Here is a 19,242-nt window from a genome sequence, read left to right on the forward strand (position 1 = left end):
GGTAAACATCCTAAACCTTCAGCTGAGACCCCTAAAGGGCTCAACTTTGGGAGAAAGGGAAAACCAGAAACAGATGGGCGTTAACACATCCTGAAACCCAGCCTCACTGGAAGATAAAGAACAAGGTAATCTGCCTGCATGTTGTCTGCTTTCTAGAAGAAAATGAAATCCAGTCTGGAAGAAGATAAGAGTGTCTAGAAGAGTTTTTCAAAAATAATGTCCTGAATTTAATTTTTAAAATTATCAGTCATTCCAGGAAATAAAACCAAGAGAGAAAAATCAAGGGAACAAATAGATAATGGAAATAGATCCATAGGTGATCTAGGTAATACGAGTTATCAGACATGATCTTTGAGTCTAGCCTTATACAAAGAGGATAATAAATCACAGGTTGGGTTTGTTTCAGGGATGTGAGGTTGGTTTAACCTTTTACAACCATTTAGTACATCACATTAACACTATAAAAAAGAAAAATCATATAATCATCCTCAAAATTTCAGGAAAAAAATTTGATAAAATTCCACACCAATTTCTAATTAAAAAACAAAAATCTTGTAGCAAACTAGGAATAGAAGAGAATTTTTTTAATCTAATAAAGAGTATCTACAAGAATATTTATAGCAAACATGACCTTTAATGGTAAATTATTAAATCTTTCCCCCCTTATTTTAGAAATCTGACAGGGATTTCTAAACTGAAGTTAGAAATCTGAATGGAATTCAACATTGTATTGAATGTCCAGCTAGCACAACAAAACAAGATGAAAAGAAACAAAAAATATAAGAATTAAAAAGGAAGAAATAAAACTGATATATATAGATGGCATGGTTATATTTATAGAATTTTAAAACTACTGCACAGAAAAAATATTAGAATTTGCAAGGTTGCTAGAGAAAATTTCAATGTACAAAAATCAATTGTATTTCTATATGTGAGCACAAAACAATTAGACACTGAAATTTGTAAAAGCTAATAAAACCATTTACAATATCATAAAAAACTTCAAGATCTGGAATAATTCTAATAAAAATACTCAAGACACAAAAAACTACAAAATATTATTGAGATAAAGAAAGCCTAAATAAATACTATATTCTTGGGTTGGAAAACTCAATATTGTTAAGAGTCAATTATTCCCAAATTGATTTCTAGGTTTAATGACATTCCAATCAGAAGGCCAGCAATTTTCTTTTGTGGAAATTGAAATGCCTACTTTACAAATTATATGGAAATGCAAAGATCCATAAAGAGCCAAGAAAATCTTGAAAAATAAAATTGGAGAACTTACACACCAGACACCAAGCCTTCTTATAAAACTAAGAGAATTAAGAATACACTATTGGTGGAAAAACAGAAAAATTAACCAATGGAACTGAATAAAGATCCCAGAAACAGATCCACACATATGTGATCACCTGATTTAGGACAAAGATGCCATTGGAGTAAACTGAAAATGGAAAATATTTTCAATAAATGGCACTGGGTTAATTAGGTTTTTCTATTCTTACACAGCTGGGATATTTAATCAACTTCAGTAGCTCACATATGATCTTAACTGTCTACTACTATACTTTAGTTCATTCTGCTGAGCTAAACACTTCCATAGCCCACAGCTTCCTGGGTATCCCTACCAGGACTCAAACATGTCCAAACCATCCCTATCTCTGTGAGTGGTTCAAGTAGCATATCAAACTAAAAATTCTAGAAAAATGTGTATTTGCCATTTGACAGTTATTTTCTGTCCTGGGACAATTATATTCTATCTGTAAAATAGGTCAGAATTGGTGAATTTTGTCAAAAATTGAGTTTAAGCAATAATTCCATCTGGGATTTTCCACCGAGGCCCCAATGGCATGGCTTCTGGGCTATCCCTAGGAAATCTTTCTGTTTTGAAAACCAACTCTGCAGCAGCATTGCCCTGTTTCCTTCATTCAGAGGTGCATTTCTTCACATTCTAAGGATTCTGAAGTTAGGATGAAACATATGAACCAAACTTTAAAAAACACACAAATGAAAAAAAAAAACTTTTCCTGTTTGTAAACAGAGGAATAAGTTGCAATAGTGCTTATATTAGGAAGAACTGAATTTTAAATTTGGTAATTATTTCTTACTTTAAATGTCTTCCAAAGGACTTCACCATGATAGAACACACAGAAGAAAAGTCATCATATATATAGAAGATAGGCGATCGCTGCCAGGCCATGCAATCACCAAAACATACAGAGTAGAACATAGAATTTCAAAACTAGCAGAGGCAAGTGTGGTTAATTCATGTACCAAACGGGACCGTCTTCCAGACACTGAGTATGTCCCTCTGTTAAAATTTCTGGCTGGCTTTCAGGAGATGTTCTTTGACTTCTAAGTATACAAAACCAAGTAAGACCAGTCAAAGTATGTCTTTAACCAAATAAGAAATGTAAATGGATGTGATATCCTTTAAAAGCCTCAAAATTGCAGTTAATGTAAATGTACTATAGAAGTATAAAGATCATGAGTACGTGTCATGAAAAGTAACATGCTACCATTATGCTACGATACATGAATATGAAAGGTCAAAAGTTATTCCGAGCAGCCTTTACCGTCCAAGTATGAAGACAACTTAGTGTGTTTGAGCTGCAGAAGAAAACAGTGAAGTAAATGGACAAATGAATAATACTGTGAGTAAGCACAAAACTTCTGTATGAATGTATTCTAGTCTTTCCTCCCCTTCATACCTCTGCTCTAGAAAAGCTGCCAATAGATTAATGTTTAAGCAATAGATCAACAAAGGTTTGCAAAGGTTTTCCATAGGGAGGCCTTGAAAGTCTACGCACCATGGCCTGAATTCTAACAGACACATTTCACCCCCACAGAGCTGTCTCACTTGCCATCCAAACAGAAGCATCCTTGGGATGTCCCCAACCAGTGTAAGGAGATGGTGATATGAGGCATGCCAGAAGGAGACTGCTTACCTCTTTTTGGCATTTCACCTTTATCTCGGGACTGTAGCCATGTCATTGGGGTGACTTTTGGGAAGCTTAACAGACAATAGTGTAGGCATAATTTGGAGTTGGCAACATGCATATGTGCCATGTTTCATTCTCTAACAGGTAATATGCCTCCTTGCTTATCTGATGGGGCCATGGCTAAATCCTAATGAGGGAATATATGAGAAGGTCTTTTCCAAACCCTAAGTACTCTATAAGTGCCAATTTTTACCAGTGTCATCATAAAAACATAATGATTTATAACACCAGATGTTAACACTAAATTCATCTTAAAATATAAACACCACACCATAGCGTAGAGCACATTTTAAAAATAAAGTGCAGAAGGCATGCTGTGCTATTCTGATTTAACTGTGCACACTGCTGGGTGGTTGTTCTACGAGCTGCTCCAGATCTTTTCAGGACTTAAGATTCTATCTCAGGGTTTATTCTCAGGTTTTGAATAAAGTATCAAATGTTTCTCTGTACTCAAAGCACCATCTATTCAAGTAGTGACTTTTCTTTTTTTTTTAACTTACCTGGTCCAGTGATTTCCTATCAGTCCGAGGAATGTGTTTCTGTAGAGTTCACAGCAACGGCCTATCTCCCAAGAATCTGTTTTTGACCCTCTATGGGTCGGGCTTCCCAGCTGCCCTTCATATGAGAAGGCCCCACACATAACTTCTTCTGCCTCAGCTGAGTATATGACAGCATTAAACAACCTGCACTTTTTTATTTGTTTGTTTTTCAAGGAGGCCAAGTATTTTGCAACACAAACATTTGTTAAATAAAGTTAATCCATTAAATACTACAAATTTCACTTAAACACAGATTAGACAAATAAGTTTCTTCACCAGTCTGGAGAATCGTTTTCAGCCAAGACACCCCAAGATAGTACAGATGGGGAGATCAGACCTTCCCCAGAAGTCCTGCAGTTAAATCTGGAGGCCTTTGGGAGGACATTAGGAGACACCAGGAGGCCTGGGCTCCTGGCCCACCGATAAGAAAAGCCCCTCCTGGCTAACCTGGGACCATTCAAAGCATGAAATTCTCCCAATTCTCCCAGGAGTTCCCCTTTCCTATGCACAAAACTTAAACCCATCTAATTGCCACATACTCCCATCCTAGAGGGCAGAGAAATTACAACTCTGCTTTGACAGTCATCAAAGGTTGGGACCGTTTGAGATTTTGTTTTCCAAACTCACTGCTGGCCTTGAGGAAGTATGACAGCACCATCTTAAGCTCAAGGCAGCTGTTCATTTTTGGCTGAAGTTCAACATAAACCTTACAGATGGTCTGCTAGCTCTCTCTTTAAAAAAAAGAAGAACTTGTTTTTTAAATGTATACTCACAAAACCCCCAATCCAGTGTTTTCACTATAAAGCTTCCCCCCACCCCCACCTCCACAGGACAGAGAAAACCATGTATTCTGAACAAAGCTCTGAGCCAAAATGGTGCCAGGAGGTTATATCCACCAGAGAAATATAATGGGACAAATAATTAGGCAGATTGAAAACTCAGTGGCTAAGCAGTTCCAAGGTCTCACCGAATACCAAGTCTCTCTGAAGTACTGAAAGATGAAAATTTAGCAACAAATAATGTGCTTTTCAAAAGAGGCCCTTAACAGTTAAGTCATTGAATATATACTTTCATTGAGGAGTGAAAACGAGACATCAGAAAACTTCCCGTTCATTCCAACATTTTGGTCTGTTATAAAGGTACCACGATGACTCTATTTTACTCACTACGTAACTATTCCAGCTAAGAAGTCACACACAAACCTCAGTGTGTATGTTCAATACCGTGATGTGTCCGCAAAGCCCGACAAGAGTCCTTCCTTCTTCCTTATTTTCCTCATTACAGATTTGAATTGGCATAAGGGCCAAATGTCGGTAGTGCTCGCAAAACTAAAATAAACCTTTTATGGGTCAAGTTAACGTTTGTTATTATTTTAGTGTGCATATTTGTGACAGACCCACACACAGATCCGTAACTTCAGGATAAAGGAAAGTCATTCGGAAATCTTTGGACATTCTTGGGAAGTCAACAGACTTCTAAGACCAAAAGCAAGAATTTGCACTTGGTTCATAAAATCAAAGCTGGCAAATCCCTTATAGAGTTTCTAAATGCGGGATTCCCTCCCGCTCTGCATTCTCTTTCTTTAATTTTATCTTCATATCTACCATCTAATTGCCAGGCTGTCATATCACCTGCTGAGTTTCCACCTCAGCACCCTGAGAACTATGCAACAATGCTAACCTACTACCATCAGGCGCTCCATTCTCCCCTAATTACTAAAGTGACCCTCAATAGTAAGCAAAATTCAAGGTTATTGGCTTGTTTCCTGTGTGCTACAGGTTTGAACGAACGGCTGTAATACTTCATCCTTCAGCCCTTCCTCCAAAAATCACTCCACGGAAGTTTTTCTTTATTGCTAGAAAGTCCCACGAATGCACTTCATTGCAGTTCTTTTCTAAAATGATCTGGCCTCATTTCAGGAAATAAGAATAATACAGACATGAAAAAAAAGCCTATTGTTCCCTTGTATCCAAATAATAAAAAATACATTCAACACACATACATATATATACACACTCACTCAAAGATATATCATATATAATATGTATAACATACGTATATTATATGTACAAATATATAGCCTTGTATTCACCTGAAATCATATCATTTGTAAGCATCCTTACATAATTTTCATGTGTGAATTTATTTTAGCTGCCTTCACTCATCATTCAAAGTAGGGACCAAACAATTGTGGGAAACATTTTGTCCCTAATAAGTCATATATTCTCTGATCGTAAAGGATGCTTAGTAAATACCGTCCACTGGCTTGCTTAGGAAAAGAAAACTATTTGAAAAATCTTCAACTTAACAGCAAAAACTCTTGCTGCTGGCAAACACTACAATTCAGAACACACCCCTCAGGTGCGGCCCTGAACTCCGAATCACCTTCCACAGACATACTTGGGGTTATGTGGTGACAGGGTGAGAAATGGGGGCCAGCCCCACCCTTTGGGGTTCCTTGAGCCCTCATACCTGTGCTGATGCTCCTGTAAGACTTGATAAATGCTGATAAGAAAAGTTTGGTTTTTAAAACTCCCCACAACACAGTCCTTGTAGATTCGGAATTCTGCAGCCGTCACCGCCTCACCCTCAGGAATCTGGGATAAGTTGAACTTGAACTCTTTGTGGTGTCGCTGGCGAGGGGAGAACTCCTTGTCGTACTCCACTATAAGATTAAACAAGAGAGAGTGACAACTATTGTTACTTGACTAAGTGCCACAGGCTCACCTCAAAAGAAAGTCTCCCCATTTTAATTCATAAGTGGATTACCGGTTACCAATGGCTTATTAGAAGGGTAGGATGGTGGGAAGAACACTGGCTAGGCTGTCAGACAGGCTGGGATTAAAATCCTTCGTTTTCCCCAAGATTAAATAAAACTTGGATTTTATTTCATTTAAATACTTAGTTTACTACGTTACATGAAATCAAGTTATTTAAACTCTTGGCTTCAGGTTTCCTCATCTGCAACAACAACAACAACAACAAAAATACAGGAATAGAGTGACTTCACAGGGAAGTTGTGTTTAAGAAAACAATAAGAATGCATGTGGTGATCCTGGCCCCCAGTAAGCCCTCCCAGTCCCCTGCCCTTCCTACTGCGTTGCCCCACCTCAGGTGGGTTCATCAGCAGCTGCCATGGCCAAGGGTAGCCCTGAGCCAACCTTTGGAAGTGCTGGTGGGGAAGGGTGTGAGCAGGGCATTTGGCCTCGGCCTGAAGCTCCCAATTTTGCCTGCTGTTCAGTGCAACTTTTTGTTGACAAGTTTAGGGTAAAGCTTCATAGAAAAGGTTGCTCTCACTAAAGTGTGCTGCCACCCCTCTGCTAGTGGAGCCTGGGGGCTGAAGGACTCTGAGGGGAGGGACCCGCTGCGCTGTGGAGCTGCTGGAGTCCCCATTTGATTTGTGCTTAGAACCCAAATGGAAGAACAGCGATGTGGAAGTAAATCACCAACGAAACTTGCTATTTTCTAATTTTTTTTTTAATTGGGAAAGGATTGAGTCTGAAACCTGGGGTTTTTAAATGAAATATTTTCCCTGCATGAAGACAAATTCTGAAAAACTACAGCTACCAATGATCAATTTTCAGAGTCAGGTTTCAGACGTCTACATAAGTTCTGTGTGAGAGAAATGAGTACCAGTCTCAGATGCTTAACTTATAATCATTGTACAAGAGAAAAAGGAGTGCTCTGCTTCCCACCATAAATCCTCGACTCTTTCCCCCAGAGTTCAGAAACACTTCTGCCCTGCTGTTCCTGTTAGTTTTTTTCTTAATGGCAACCACAGTGAAATCCCATGAGCAAATTAATCCTTTATGGCACAGTTTTCCCAGGGCTTGTGGGTAGAAAAAAAAAATCAAATTATTTGCCACCTCCAACTGCCCACTTTCTCCCACAAGTGTTGTTCTCCATAATCACCAGAGAAAAGCTTTGGAGATTTAGCTCCTTTTAAAAATAAAAAATAAAAATAAATAAAAAAAGCCAATAACTCTTTACAAGAAGCTAAGACCTCAGTGGCATTTGCAGAAACTAAGGAAAGTTAAGCCATCTATAGATATGAGGTTTTAAATAAAGAATTTGTGAAATTGCCATGTGACTATGCAACAAATCTTTTCAATTCAAGTTATCGCTCTTTATTTTATTTTCCATTTTATGGGTTAAAAAAGAACAAACTTTGACTTATGTAAGAGCTTGAATATAAGCAAAAAAAGGTCTAACCAGAAAGTAAACCAACAAGAGAGCAGGTTTTCTAATTAGAGGCTAAGCATGAAAAGCAATATTGTTGGGGAGTTCACCCAAGGCCACCCACACATGATGCTGTATCACTTTTCCCTAAAACTGATCTGCCTTTTACGTTTGATATGTTATCATCAGTAGTTAAAAAGTGAGTCAAATCTGATTTCCCAGAGACTTTCTACAAAATAGTCACATAGCTTTTTCTGTAGGGCCTTTTGTGTGCTTAAATTTTAATATCACTAAATGAAAATATATTCTTAAGATTCATTTCAGAGAATGCTTAAGTATTCAAAAAGTTTTTCAATTGCTCTTAATATAAATATAAATATAAATAATTAGAAAGAAAAAATACAGATGTGAAGCAAGATATAAGATAGTAACTTAAGATATTTCAGTTTTAAGGAGCAGAGAAAGGGACAGAAATTTCAATACATGAGAAATGTGGTAGCTAGTCTTTGGAGAGCTACACCACCCCCAATAAACCATACCTCCCGGTATTCACACCCTTGGGTGGTCTCCCTCCTCTGGGGCGGCTCTGGGCTGGTGCTGAGTGACTTTTGAGGCTAGGTCATAAGTTTTAAACTTCCTTCTACTTAGATTTCTTGGAATGTTTGTTGGGGGGAAAGATGGCTACAATGTAAGAAGTCCACCTACTCTGAAACCTCCATGCCGTGAGGAAGCTCAAGCTAACCATATAGAGAAGTGATGTGGTACATAGAGAGACAGAGGGAGGGAAAGAGGGAAGAAGGAAGGGAAGAGTCTAGTCAGTCCCCAACTGCCTCAGCTGAGGTACCAGACGTATTAATTACATGAGGACTTCAAGAGAGAACCACCAAGTTGAACCTAGTCATTTCACAAGACTCAAAGATAATAACACACTGTTGTTTTTAGGCCACCATGTTTTGGGTGATTTGTTATACAGTAATAGGCAACTGACACAAGAAGATAAGGGAGGACAGGAGAGGGTAAGAGAGGTAAATGAAGAGAAAAGGGAAGTCTGGCCTTGATAGGAAGGAGAGAAATTGCATGCAATTCTTAAGGATAAGGGTTTTGAAATGCTGGAAGGCAGTATGTATGACTAAGGAAGAATCCTGGCAAATGCTCACAGGCAGATGTGGAGAGATAAAGAATCTAAAAATTAGAAAACAGAAGCATCATTTAAAGCCTTCATTTTATTAGAATGTGAATTAGAACTCATTGTCTTATATGTGCATTTTCTCATTTCTCCTCTACCAAGACAACATTATCTTGAAGCACTCTGAACTTTCTTCTGCTATTCCTTTAGCCTTCTCTGGGGAGATTCATAGTCTCCTAAGCCCCACAAGTCTCTGACTGCTGTCCACCTGCTTTTAAGTTCTTTCATCCAAACCCTTTACTGTCTTCTGAACCTCTCCTTATGTCTCTTAGCTGGAAGCTGTACCACCTTCCTCACTCTCCTCATGATACCTCAGCCACCGGTCGCTGGAATTTGCTTGGAACTCCTTTCTTTCCCAATCTTTTGCCCCCAATTGAATTTGCACAATGCATTTTGCTAATGTCTCACAGGGATACAAGAAATAAACACAATTTGGTCACTGACTACACGTGAATTTGAAGACCACAATGGTAAAATAATAATGTTTCCAATGAGCTTAGCATTCCCCCTTGAAGCATTATGATTCTGAACACTTTAAATATAAGAGAGTTTAAGAAATATGAGAGAGGCTGAGTTCTAAATTCAGTGCTCAGTACCTATTTTGTAGCCCTAGCATTTGGCTTTTTCAGTGGTGGTGTCATGTGTGATATACAATTAAGTGGTATCTAACTGCTTAACTGGGTTTTGACACCAGCTCTCTTCTTCTTAACATACGTGATGCTAAGTAAGATATCAAAGTTCCAGTTATCAGATAAAAGGGAATGAGAGCATTTCTGTAGATTAAGTAAGACAATCTATACAAAGTACCATGTTTCCCCGAAAATAAGACCGGGTCTTATATTAAGGTCTGTTCCAAAAGATGCATTAGGGCTTATGTTCAGGGGATGCCAGCCTAAAAAAATCATTCTAGGGCTTATTTTCCAGTTAGGTCTTATTTTTGGGGAAACACGGTAGTCAATGGTAGAGTAAGTGCTTAATAAATGTTAGTTGTAATTATCACGAGCTGATATTTGAGAATGCCCCTCCTCTGGGGTTAGAGTATGTCATTGCTGAGAAATTCAAATTTACTCATGAGTTTTTAGATAGGGCTGATTAACATTTCCACTAAATTAACTTTTTAAATTAGAGAGATTCATTCTGTGAAAGGGGCAGTAAGTGAAATCGCCATATTGAGTATCATCAGCCGTGGTGATTGGCTACTGGATACAGTGCTGTGTTCTCCAAGACAATAATTCCTAGAATTTTCCACTTCAAGGACTAGTGAAAATATTTTTTTTAATGGTAATGACCTTACACAAGGTCATCTACTTTTTTCTGTTTGCCTTTTGTAAGAGCAATAAAACAAACAAGACAACAAACTGCATTCTTTTAACTCTATGATTTCATTGCTAAAGGTCCTTCTAACACTGAAAAAAATGACATACTTGAAGAATATATACAATCCTTGAAATTGAATAAATTTAGCTTTATAAAACTCACGCTACTCTCTTTTTGCTTCAGACCAGCACCAGACCTTTGGCCAACATATAGGGCCACAGCCCTAATGAATAAAAGTTACTGGTTTCAGATTTAAAATGTAAATTATGTAATATTATACAAACAAAAGGATACATATAATTTATAGAGGTAACAAAGCAGAATAATAAAGCACCAAGGAAACCAGCACCCAACTTAAATACCAGAATATGAGCGATACCGTGGTGTTCCCCCCTGATGCCGTCCCCACCTCTGCCCAAGTGGCACCTAGTATCATCAACAGTGTCTAGCAGTCACTTGCCTTTTAAAAATGAAGTTTTACTATATATGTTTCTATCATTAAATCATAGTGTTCAGTTTTTCATTTTTCCCTTAAAGTCTTCCTTTCAGACATGATAGAAGTTTTACATGTGGAAAACACAGGTCACAGTTAAAATTGACGGCAGCCTGGGCTCCTAGCTGCACTACCTCTCAGCTGGTGGGGAACTGAAATTCTATGGGTGGGACATGGCTGCTCTGCAGGCGATGGGTGACTAGTAACTCTTCACCTTCAGCTCTAACTCATATAGATCTATTAAAAACATGGGCATTTTCTCAACCTGTGTTGGTAAGGATGTAGAGAAAGTAGAACCCTTGTGCATTGCTGGTGGAAATGTAAAACGGTGCAGCCACTGTGGAAAACTATGGCGATTCCTCAAAAAATTAAACAGAATTACCATATGATTCAGCAATTCTACTTCTGGATGTTTACCCAAAAGACGTGAAAGCAGGGACTCAAACAGATATTTTCACCCCCATGTTCGTAGCAGCATTATTCACAATAGCCAAAGGTGGAAGCAACTCAAGTATCCATTGGCAGATGAATGGATAAACAAAATGTGATGTATACATACAACGGAATATTATTCAGCCTTAACAAGGAATGAAACTCTGACACATGCTACAACATGGATAAACCTTGAGAACATTATGCTAAGTGAAAAAGGCCATAGAGACAGCATGTAAAATGGTGGTTGCCAGGGGTTGGGAGAGGAAATGGGGAGTGCTTATTTAATGGGTACAGAGTTTCACTTTGGGAAGATGAAAAAGTTCTGGAGATAGGTAGTGGTGATGGTTTCACAACACTGTGAATGTCCTTAATGCGACAGAACTTCTGCACTTACAAATCGCTAAAGTGGTAAATTTTATTATGCAAATTTTACCACAATAAAATACTAACAAAAGATGGAAATTTTCTCACATGATCACAATGCATGATCACACCTAAGTTAAAATAATTATCCATTGTCCTCTAACACTCAATCAATAAACAAATTTCCTCAAATACCTCAAAAAACTGTCTTCCTCCATTTGGTTTATTGGAATCAAGAGCCAAACAGTGTTCATTCATTACATTTGGTTGCTCTGTCTCTTAAGTCTCTTCTAAACTACTAGCAAACTAGGAATAGAAAGAACTCCACTAACCTGATAATGAGTTTATATAAAAAACACCTACAGCTAACGATATTCTTAACGATGATACATTTGAACCACTTCCTTTAAAATCAGGAAGAGGGCGAGATGCCTTTTTTCAGTCTCATATTGGAGTGCAGTTCAGTACCGCTAAGATTAAGTAATAGGAAAGGAAGACACATTACCAATTGTTAGACCTAATAAGCAAGTGCTTCCTTGACTGTCTCAGTGAGTTCAGGTGCTATAACAAAAATACTACAGACTGGGTGGTTTAAACAACATTTTTTTCTCACACTTTTGAAGGTTGGAAGTCCTCTGGGATCAGCGTATTACCACGGTCAAGTTCTTGGTGAGGGCCCACTTCCTTGTTTTGTCCTCACATAGCCTTCCTTGGTGCATGCCCTGAGCTCGTAAATTCTAGTCTCCTTCTCTTCCTAGAAAGATGCTAATCCCACCATGGGAGCTCCACCCTCATGACCTCATCTGGACCTAATTACCTCCCAAAGGCCCCACCTCCTAATACCATGTCACTGGGGAGTAAATTTCCAACAATATGAATTATGGGAGGACACAAACACAGTCCATAACATTGGCCTTAAGGTGTCACAATATTTGTTCTGCTACCTTTCAAATTTATGTTTTGAAATTTTTGCATTTGTGTTTTAAGTGACACTAGTGATGGTCTCATCTCATACAGTGTTATTTGGTCTTAAGTTATACTTGCTCTTGGAATAAGTTGGAGAATGTTACCTCTGTTTCTTGTCTCTTTCTTTTCAAGAAACGATCTCTTTTTTGGAAGTTTGGCAAATTTATCTGTAAAATCATTTGATCCTGGTGTTTTCCTTTGGGGAAAATTTTTAATTATTCATTCATGTTCTGTTAAACATATAGAAATATTTAAGCTATTTCTTTTTAAGTCAGTATGTATTTTCTAGACGTTTGTCAATTTGGGTTAAATTTTCAAATTTATCACCATAAAGTTTTTCAGAGTATTCTCCTATTATTTAATCTCTGCTCTATGTTTTTTAATTCTAATATTGTTTATTTATAGATTCCCTTTTTCTTGATTTATATTACTGCAAGTTATTTTATTTTTTCCCTTTCTACTGCTTAATTTTATAATAAAGATATTTTAATAGAGGTATTTTCTGAACATCATCCCACTAAGTCTGTATTATTTCACTTAAAGTTGTCTAGAGAAAAATAAAGACACCATCTATTTCAACTGCAAATATAAGAGAGAAAAGAGAAAGGGGAGAGAGGGAGGAAAAGAATAGAATAATCTTTCTATTTAATACACTTAAGAGTAGTCACATATGCATTTTTTCCCACTGGACTCACTCAATAGTTAATTCAAATTCTACATTTTCCAAATGCTTCATGTTTCTACTTGCAGTTACACAACAAACTTGAAAAACTTGAAACTCTTTTTTTTTTTAAATTGCCATTCCATTGACTACTGTAAACAAGTTTTCATGCCATGGCACAAGTTTATTTAATTTTAAGCAACAAGGACAGTTCTGGCTAGTCTTCCAAGGGTTGTAACAACAACAGCCTTTCGACTTTTCTGTTGCAAGCATACAACCTTCAGTAGTCATAGAGATACCGAATTGAACTCTCCAACTCACTTTTTAACCACAGTGAGATGACAGACTTTGTCCTCCAGGATTCACCAAATATTTCTAAATGTTTGTGTTAATGTTCTTTGAGAATCACAAATATCAAGAAGAATCTATTTTCCTGGCTGCCATGTTCCAAGTGATTTTTTTCCTAAACTTTTTATTTTAAATAATTATAGACCTACAAGTAGGTCCCCAAATAGTGAAATTGATTAAAAAAATAGTAGAGAGAGCCCATGTAACATCTTACATAACTGCAGAACAATAGCAAAACCAGGAAATTGACATTGGCATTATACCTTAACCAGACTACAGACCCAACACCGATTTTACCAATTTTTACATGTCCTTTGGGGATGTATGTATATACTCCTATGACATTTTATGACATCTATAGATTCCTATAAGCACTACCACAATCCAGGTACAGAACTGTTCTGTCACCACAAAATAACTCCCTTGGCCTACCCTTTTATTCCAAATGGGTTTTTAAGACTAGACCCAGTACATACTCATATATCATAAAGAGCTTTAGGACCAACAATAAGTGTCTACATATCATTGTTAATAGTAACGGTCACCAAGTCATTTTTTTTTAAGAACTTATTTTAGAACCATGTTCACACCCAAATGCAGATGTTAACATCGCTTTAGGGTGGGAAGAAGCTCAACAGCTATAACTATCCACGTCTTACAATGGAAATAAGTCATAGACTGCAGCTAACATGAGAGAATACACTCAGGCACTTAAATCAATAAACATGTGTCACGAGGAATGACTTACACTGAATAACTGCAGCCTTGATAGACTTCCATTAATATCAAATAACCACATTTTGCCTACTTGTAAGGACTGCTATAAAGAAGCAGTCAGACCACATTTAGTAATAATTAGTATCTACAACATGTATTTTTTCACAATTAAGAAAAAGTTTAATATTTTCAGTCAAAACACATAGATGGGAGAGCCCAAAGAGAAAAAGAAAGACTCTCTCACACTCTGATTTCACCTGCATAGCAATCACGGGCAGAATACCCTCAGTGTGACTGAGACAAGAAATATAAGTCTGTATTCGTCATGGCAGACTAATCATTTCTTTTCAGATGACCTTGCTTCTCGCGTTGCTTTTATAATGCAATCGTCCTTCGTATGCTGGGGCTTCCCTGCAATATACCTAGCTGTTTGTGAGGAACGCTACCCTCACTTCCCTGTGAGGGCCCTGGCTTAATTTCGGGACCTTGGGGACAGCTCTCCCACCTTGCCCTGGACCCCAAGCTGGTCTCGTGGTCTGCAGTAGTGCTGGTATTTGCACTCACAGAAACCTGGCTTTTATGTTTGTTTGCTCACAGTAACACCCTCAGGGGAGTCCTCAAAGATGTCCCTGAGTCCCTGACATTCCCGCTGTAGACATATTTGCTCTTGTTTATCCTGGATCTAGTCATATGTTAGCAGGGGGCCTTACAGATGATCTAGTCTGCAATTCTTCCAGAATTTGAAGTCTTTATTTTATCTTGTGTGTTTGGAAAATAACATTTGGGACACATTCCTCTCACTCCTAAAGATATTATAAAACCCGCCGAATGTTTGAAGAGTTTACAAACAATTTCATACACATTATCTCATCTGTTTCTCCAAATAGTCGCAGAAGACAGGCAGAGGAAATATTATCACCATCATATCAATAGGAATCTGAGGCCAAAGGCAGTTAAGGGGCTTCCCTATGCCACTCACTTTTATGATTTCAACTATTATCTCTATGCCTCTCTCTTTCACAATTCCATCTCCAGTTCTTTGCTCTCCTTTAAGGGAAGTGTTTATGTTATTGCTGGGTACACGTCTTCATCCAGATGCCCCTTATGCACTTAAAGCCAACCTGTACAAAATGCAACTCACTATCTCCCCCTTCACTAACCCGCCCCTGTAGGTTTACCTCTGTCCATCTGGTTGCTCCAAACTGGACAATTAGTCAACCAACTCCCATTGATTTTACCCTCTAGAACGACACTATCCAACACAACAGCCACTAGCATGTGCAACTTTTAAATGTAAATTGATTTATATTAAAAATTTAGTTCCTCAGTCACACTAGCCACATTTAAAGTGTTCAGTGGCCACATGTGGCGGGTGGGTACTACATGGATACAATACTGTAAACGCCCATCATCACAGAAAGTTCTATTGGATAGCACTGTTCTGGAAGTTTCTCTAACCCACCTATTCTGCTCCCTCCACAACCACTGCCCTTGTGCAGACCTCTAGTCTGACCCTCATCCATCTGTCTCCACCTTGCAGCTAGTCCCACAGTCCCAACTCTGACCTTGTAACTTGCCTGCTCAGAGCCTTCAGTCTATTCCCCTGATCGCCTTCCAGCCTCAGGCCTCACCTCTCCGCTCTTTGAACGATGCTCTTGGGAGATATTAAACTGTTCTGTTTTTCCAGCCACACTCCCCAGGACCTCATGCCTTTCCCTTACTTATATAATCTCCTTGCCCTTTAAAAGATGTTTCCCTCCCTCACCTTCAGGATGAAGACTTTTCCAGGCCCCAAATTTGGAAAATGCTTTGGTGCTCCTATGTAATTCGAAGTAAAAACAATTTTTTGAAGCCATAAAACAAGGAGAGTACATCAAAGTTCTTATTTCCCCCATAATTATTAATGCTTTGGTGAAAAATATCAAACTGAAACTCTTTAAAATATGTTTCCACTCAGTTTTAAGTATTCCTCTTTTGCTAGAACTCTAACCATTACTTGAAATACTTAATGGGTAATGCAGCAAGATTTTAAATATTCTTCTAAGACTGAACCTCAGGAAGCCTTCCTTAACTGTCTTCCTCCACCCTACCCACCGCCAGTTGGTTTGGGGACCCTCAACTCTAGGTTCCCATAGTGTCCCATGGCAATCCCTATACTAAGATGATCAGTTGTTCATAAATCTACTGCATCTGCCAGACCATAAGGCCCTCAATGGCCGGGTCCATGTCAGGTTCACCTTCATACCCCACAACAGAGAGCTCAAGAATGTTTGCGGAATGAGAGCATGAGCCAGCACTGAGATCTGCTCCCTGCTCTCTCCGGGGCACCACAGGATTCCCAATGAGCAGAAGGAACTAGAATGGGTCAGGCTTCTGACTGCAGCCTCAGTGATGTTTCCTCAAGCCCTAGGGGCATTCTCCAGGACACAAACAGCTAACGGGGGGACTGACTCAATACATCTCTCTGGGTTCATTTATTGAAGCAGCCACCCCACAGGATCAGAATACCAATTTGCACATAGCTTTGCACTCGGAGCTCAGGATGCAAACTCCAAGCAGGTTAAATTTTTAAAAGCAAAGCAGAGAAATTAATCCATTCAAATTACTTCAATTATACTCAAGCCATATCACAAGGTTGTCACGCACAAGAAAGATGGAAAGGATTTTTAACTCCTATCCTGCATTCAGAGAAGCAGATCTCTGACTCTTTTTTTTTTTTTCAGGGTGAAGTGAAATTTACATATCAAAATTAACCAATTTAAAGTGAATGATTTATTGGCAGTTAGTACATTCACAATAGTGTACAACCACCACCTCTACCTGGTTCCAAAATACTTCCACCACCCCGAAAGAAAACCCCATACTCATTAAGCAGGAGTTCCCCGTGCCCCCCTCCACCTAGGTTCTGGAAACCACCAACCCATGTTCTATCTCTATGGATCTCATATCGCAGATATTTCATATACATGGAATCAGACAATCCTTTGTAACTTGTTTCTTTCACTTAGCATGTTTTCAAGGCTCATCAATAGCATTAGCACGTCTCAGTACTTCATTTCTTTTTATGGCTGTACGTTATTCCATTGTATGTATATCCCCCATTTTGTTTATCCATTCATCCACTGATGGACATTTAGACTGTTTCCACTTTTTGGCTATTGTGAATAGTGCTTCTGCAAACGTGTGTACATGTATGTCAGTGCCTGTTTCAGTTCATTGTGTGTATATTTCTTTCATTCTCTTTTGTTCCTCTTCTTCATCTCTCCTTCTCAGCCACTGATTCCCCAGAGTTAATGTTGGAGGGGTTAATAATTATGCATCAGAGCTTAATCACAGCCTGTCCCAAACACCAGGGCAATTAGCTAAGCACCCTCCTCGGGGCCAGGCTATGCAAGACATCTGAGTAGAAAGAGGCTGGAGAATGAATGAGTGTTGAGTGACTATACCTAGGACAGTCTCTGGCATGTAGCAGGTTTGCAATAAATGTTTGCTGAGTCCGATTACAAACACGGTTAATCCAGGGGAACTGGATTAAACTACCAAGGAGAAGTAAATGTTGTAGACTAATAGTCAAAAGAAGAAAAGAATACCTCAGAGGTCAGCATAGTGGAAGGGTGACAAGAGAGAATAAAACTCGAGCACTCATGAGAAAGATAGCTTCCCGACAGAAGTCCTGGGAAAGTTGAAAGGGTAGGAACCCTAATCAAATGGCTATTATTTCCTCTTTTGAAAGTCAGGAGTCTAGTATGCAGGAAAGAACATGGGACCAACAGGCTGAAGATGTGAGATCATGATGCAGCAATATGTCTTTTTAGCCTGGTCAAGTTACTTGTTTTCAGTCTCTTGAAGCATCTACAGAGTGGCCATAAAATCTGGAAACAAAGGAAATATTATTGTATCATGTATCAGAATGTGATATCAATAACCCGTTTATGCGGATTTTTGTGCCTGTGTTTACCGACTTGGTGATCACCCTCTATATGGGGGGGTAGGAACATATACCCACAGGCTAGTGTGAGATGCAGCCCAGAGCCTGGGCACCAAAACGCCCTGTAAACACCCAGCTGGGCCACCAAGGACTGGACGATACGTTCTTTTATTAAGAGCACTACTTGTCAAGCTCAGTACCATCAGGATTTTCTTCATATACACACTTCCATGGCCAGTAAATTGTACTGCTTCCATCAACACTTTTGCAGAGACACACAGTGAGAGCGAGAGCATGAAAGCGTCACAAAATGAAAATTCAGTCCTTAAATAATTGAGAATTGAACTATGTTGGGCAACAGTTTCTCTCTTTGGGTGGCAGCTTAAATAAACACTAAATCCTGTCTTTCTCCACAGTGGACTTTTGACCATGACAATGGAGCTATTTCGTTTACTGAAATGTTCAAGTTTTAAAAGTTGAAATTAACTGACAGGCCAATTCCCTGCTTTGGTTCCCAGGGTTACCGGGGTTTCATATTCCTATCAAGTTACACTGCATCAGATGACCTGTTATTATTCGCCACACAGCATTGAGTGTGCCAAACACGGGGACGTGAAGAGAGTCCTTTCTCATGATCCCTTCCAACCTCTCCTCCACGTGATTGGTGCAGGGTGCCCTGACCACTGGGCAGGCGGGGCCAGCACACATCTCTACTTAGGGGCATGTGCACATGGCCCTCCCTCTTCACCTCAACAATATACCAGCGGCCACAGAAAAAGCAAATGCAGGCACGTTACTGCTGAGGGCTGGAACTCCCCTCAAACACACACCACCAGGGCAGGAAATTTTGTCTTGTTCTCTTATTTGTCGTCCCAAGTGCCTAAAACAGTATCTGGCAGATAAGCTGGTGGTCAGTACTTGCTTGCTGAATGAGTAAATGATGGAGCCACATTTTTCAAGCACTAGCCAGCCTGGCCTGGCAGCAGCAAGGGACAGACACTTGAAACTTTCTTGGTCAAACTAAGACCTGCAGTTCTAAACCAAGATGTGATCATGGCTGCTGAGCAGCGGCTGGGACACGAGCTTATGCCCAGGGGTTCTAAAC

General features: G+C 39.0%; 1 protein-coding gene across 1 annotated transcript in view; it reads right to left on the reverse strand.

The window, feature by feature from the left end:
• The window catches only part of BMP6 (bone morphogenetic protein 6), a 148,508-nt gene that overhangs the window by 22,924 nt on the left and 106,342 nt on the right, over positions 1-19,242 (reverse strand). The window contains exon 2 of the mRNA XM_019745410.2: positions 6,017-6,209. Coding sequence (XP_019600969.2) covers positions 6,017-6,209 — 193 coding nt within the window. The remainder of the gene's footprint in view (positions 1-6,016; positions 6,210-19,242) is intronic.

The sequence above is a fragment of the Rhinolophus sinicus genome, linkage group LG06, assembly GCF_036562045.2.
Source record: "Rhinolophus sinicus isolate RSC01 linkage group LG06, ASM3656204v1, whole genome shotgun sequence".
In the NCBI taxonomy this organism is placed as follows: Eukaryota; Metazoa; Chordata; class Mammalia; order Chiroptera; family Rhinolophidae; genus Rhinolophus; species Rhinolophus sinicus.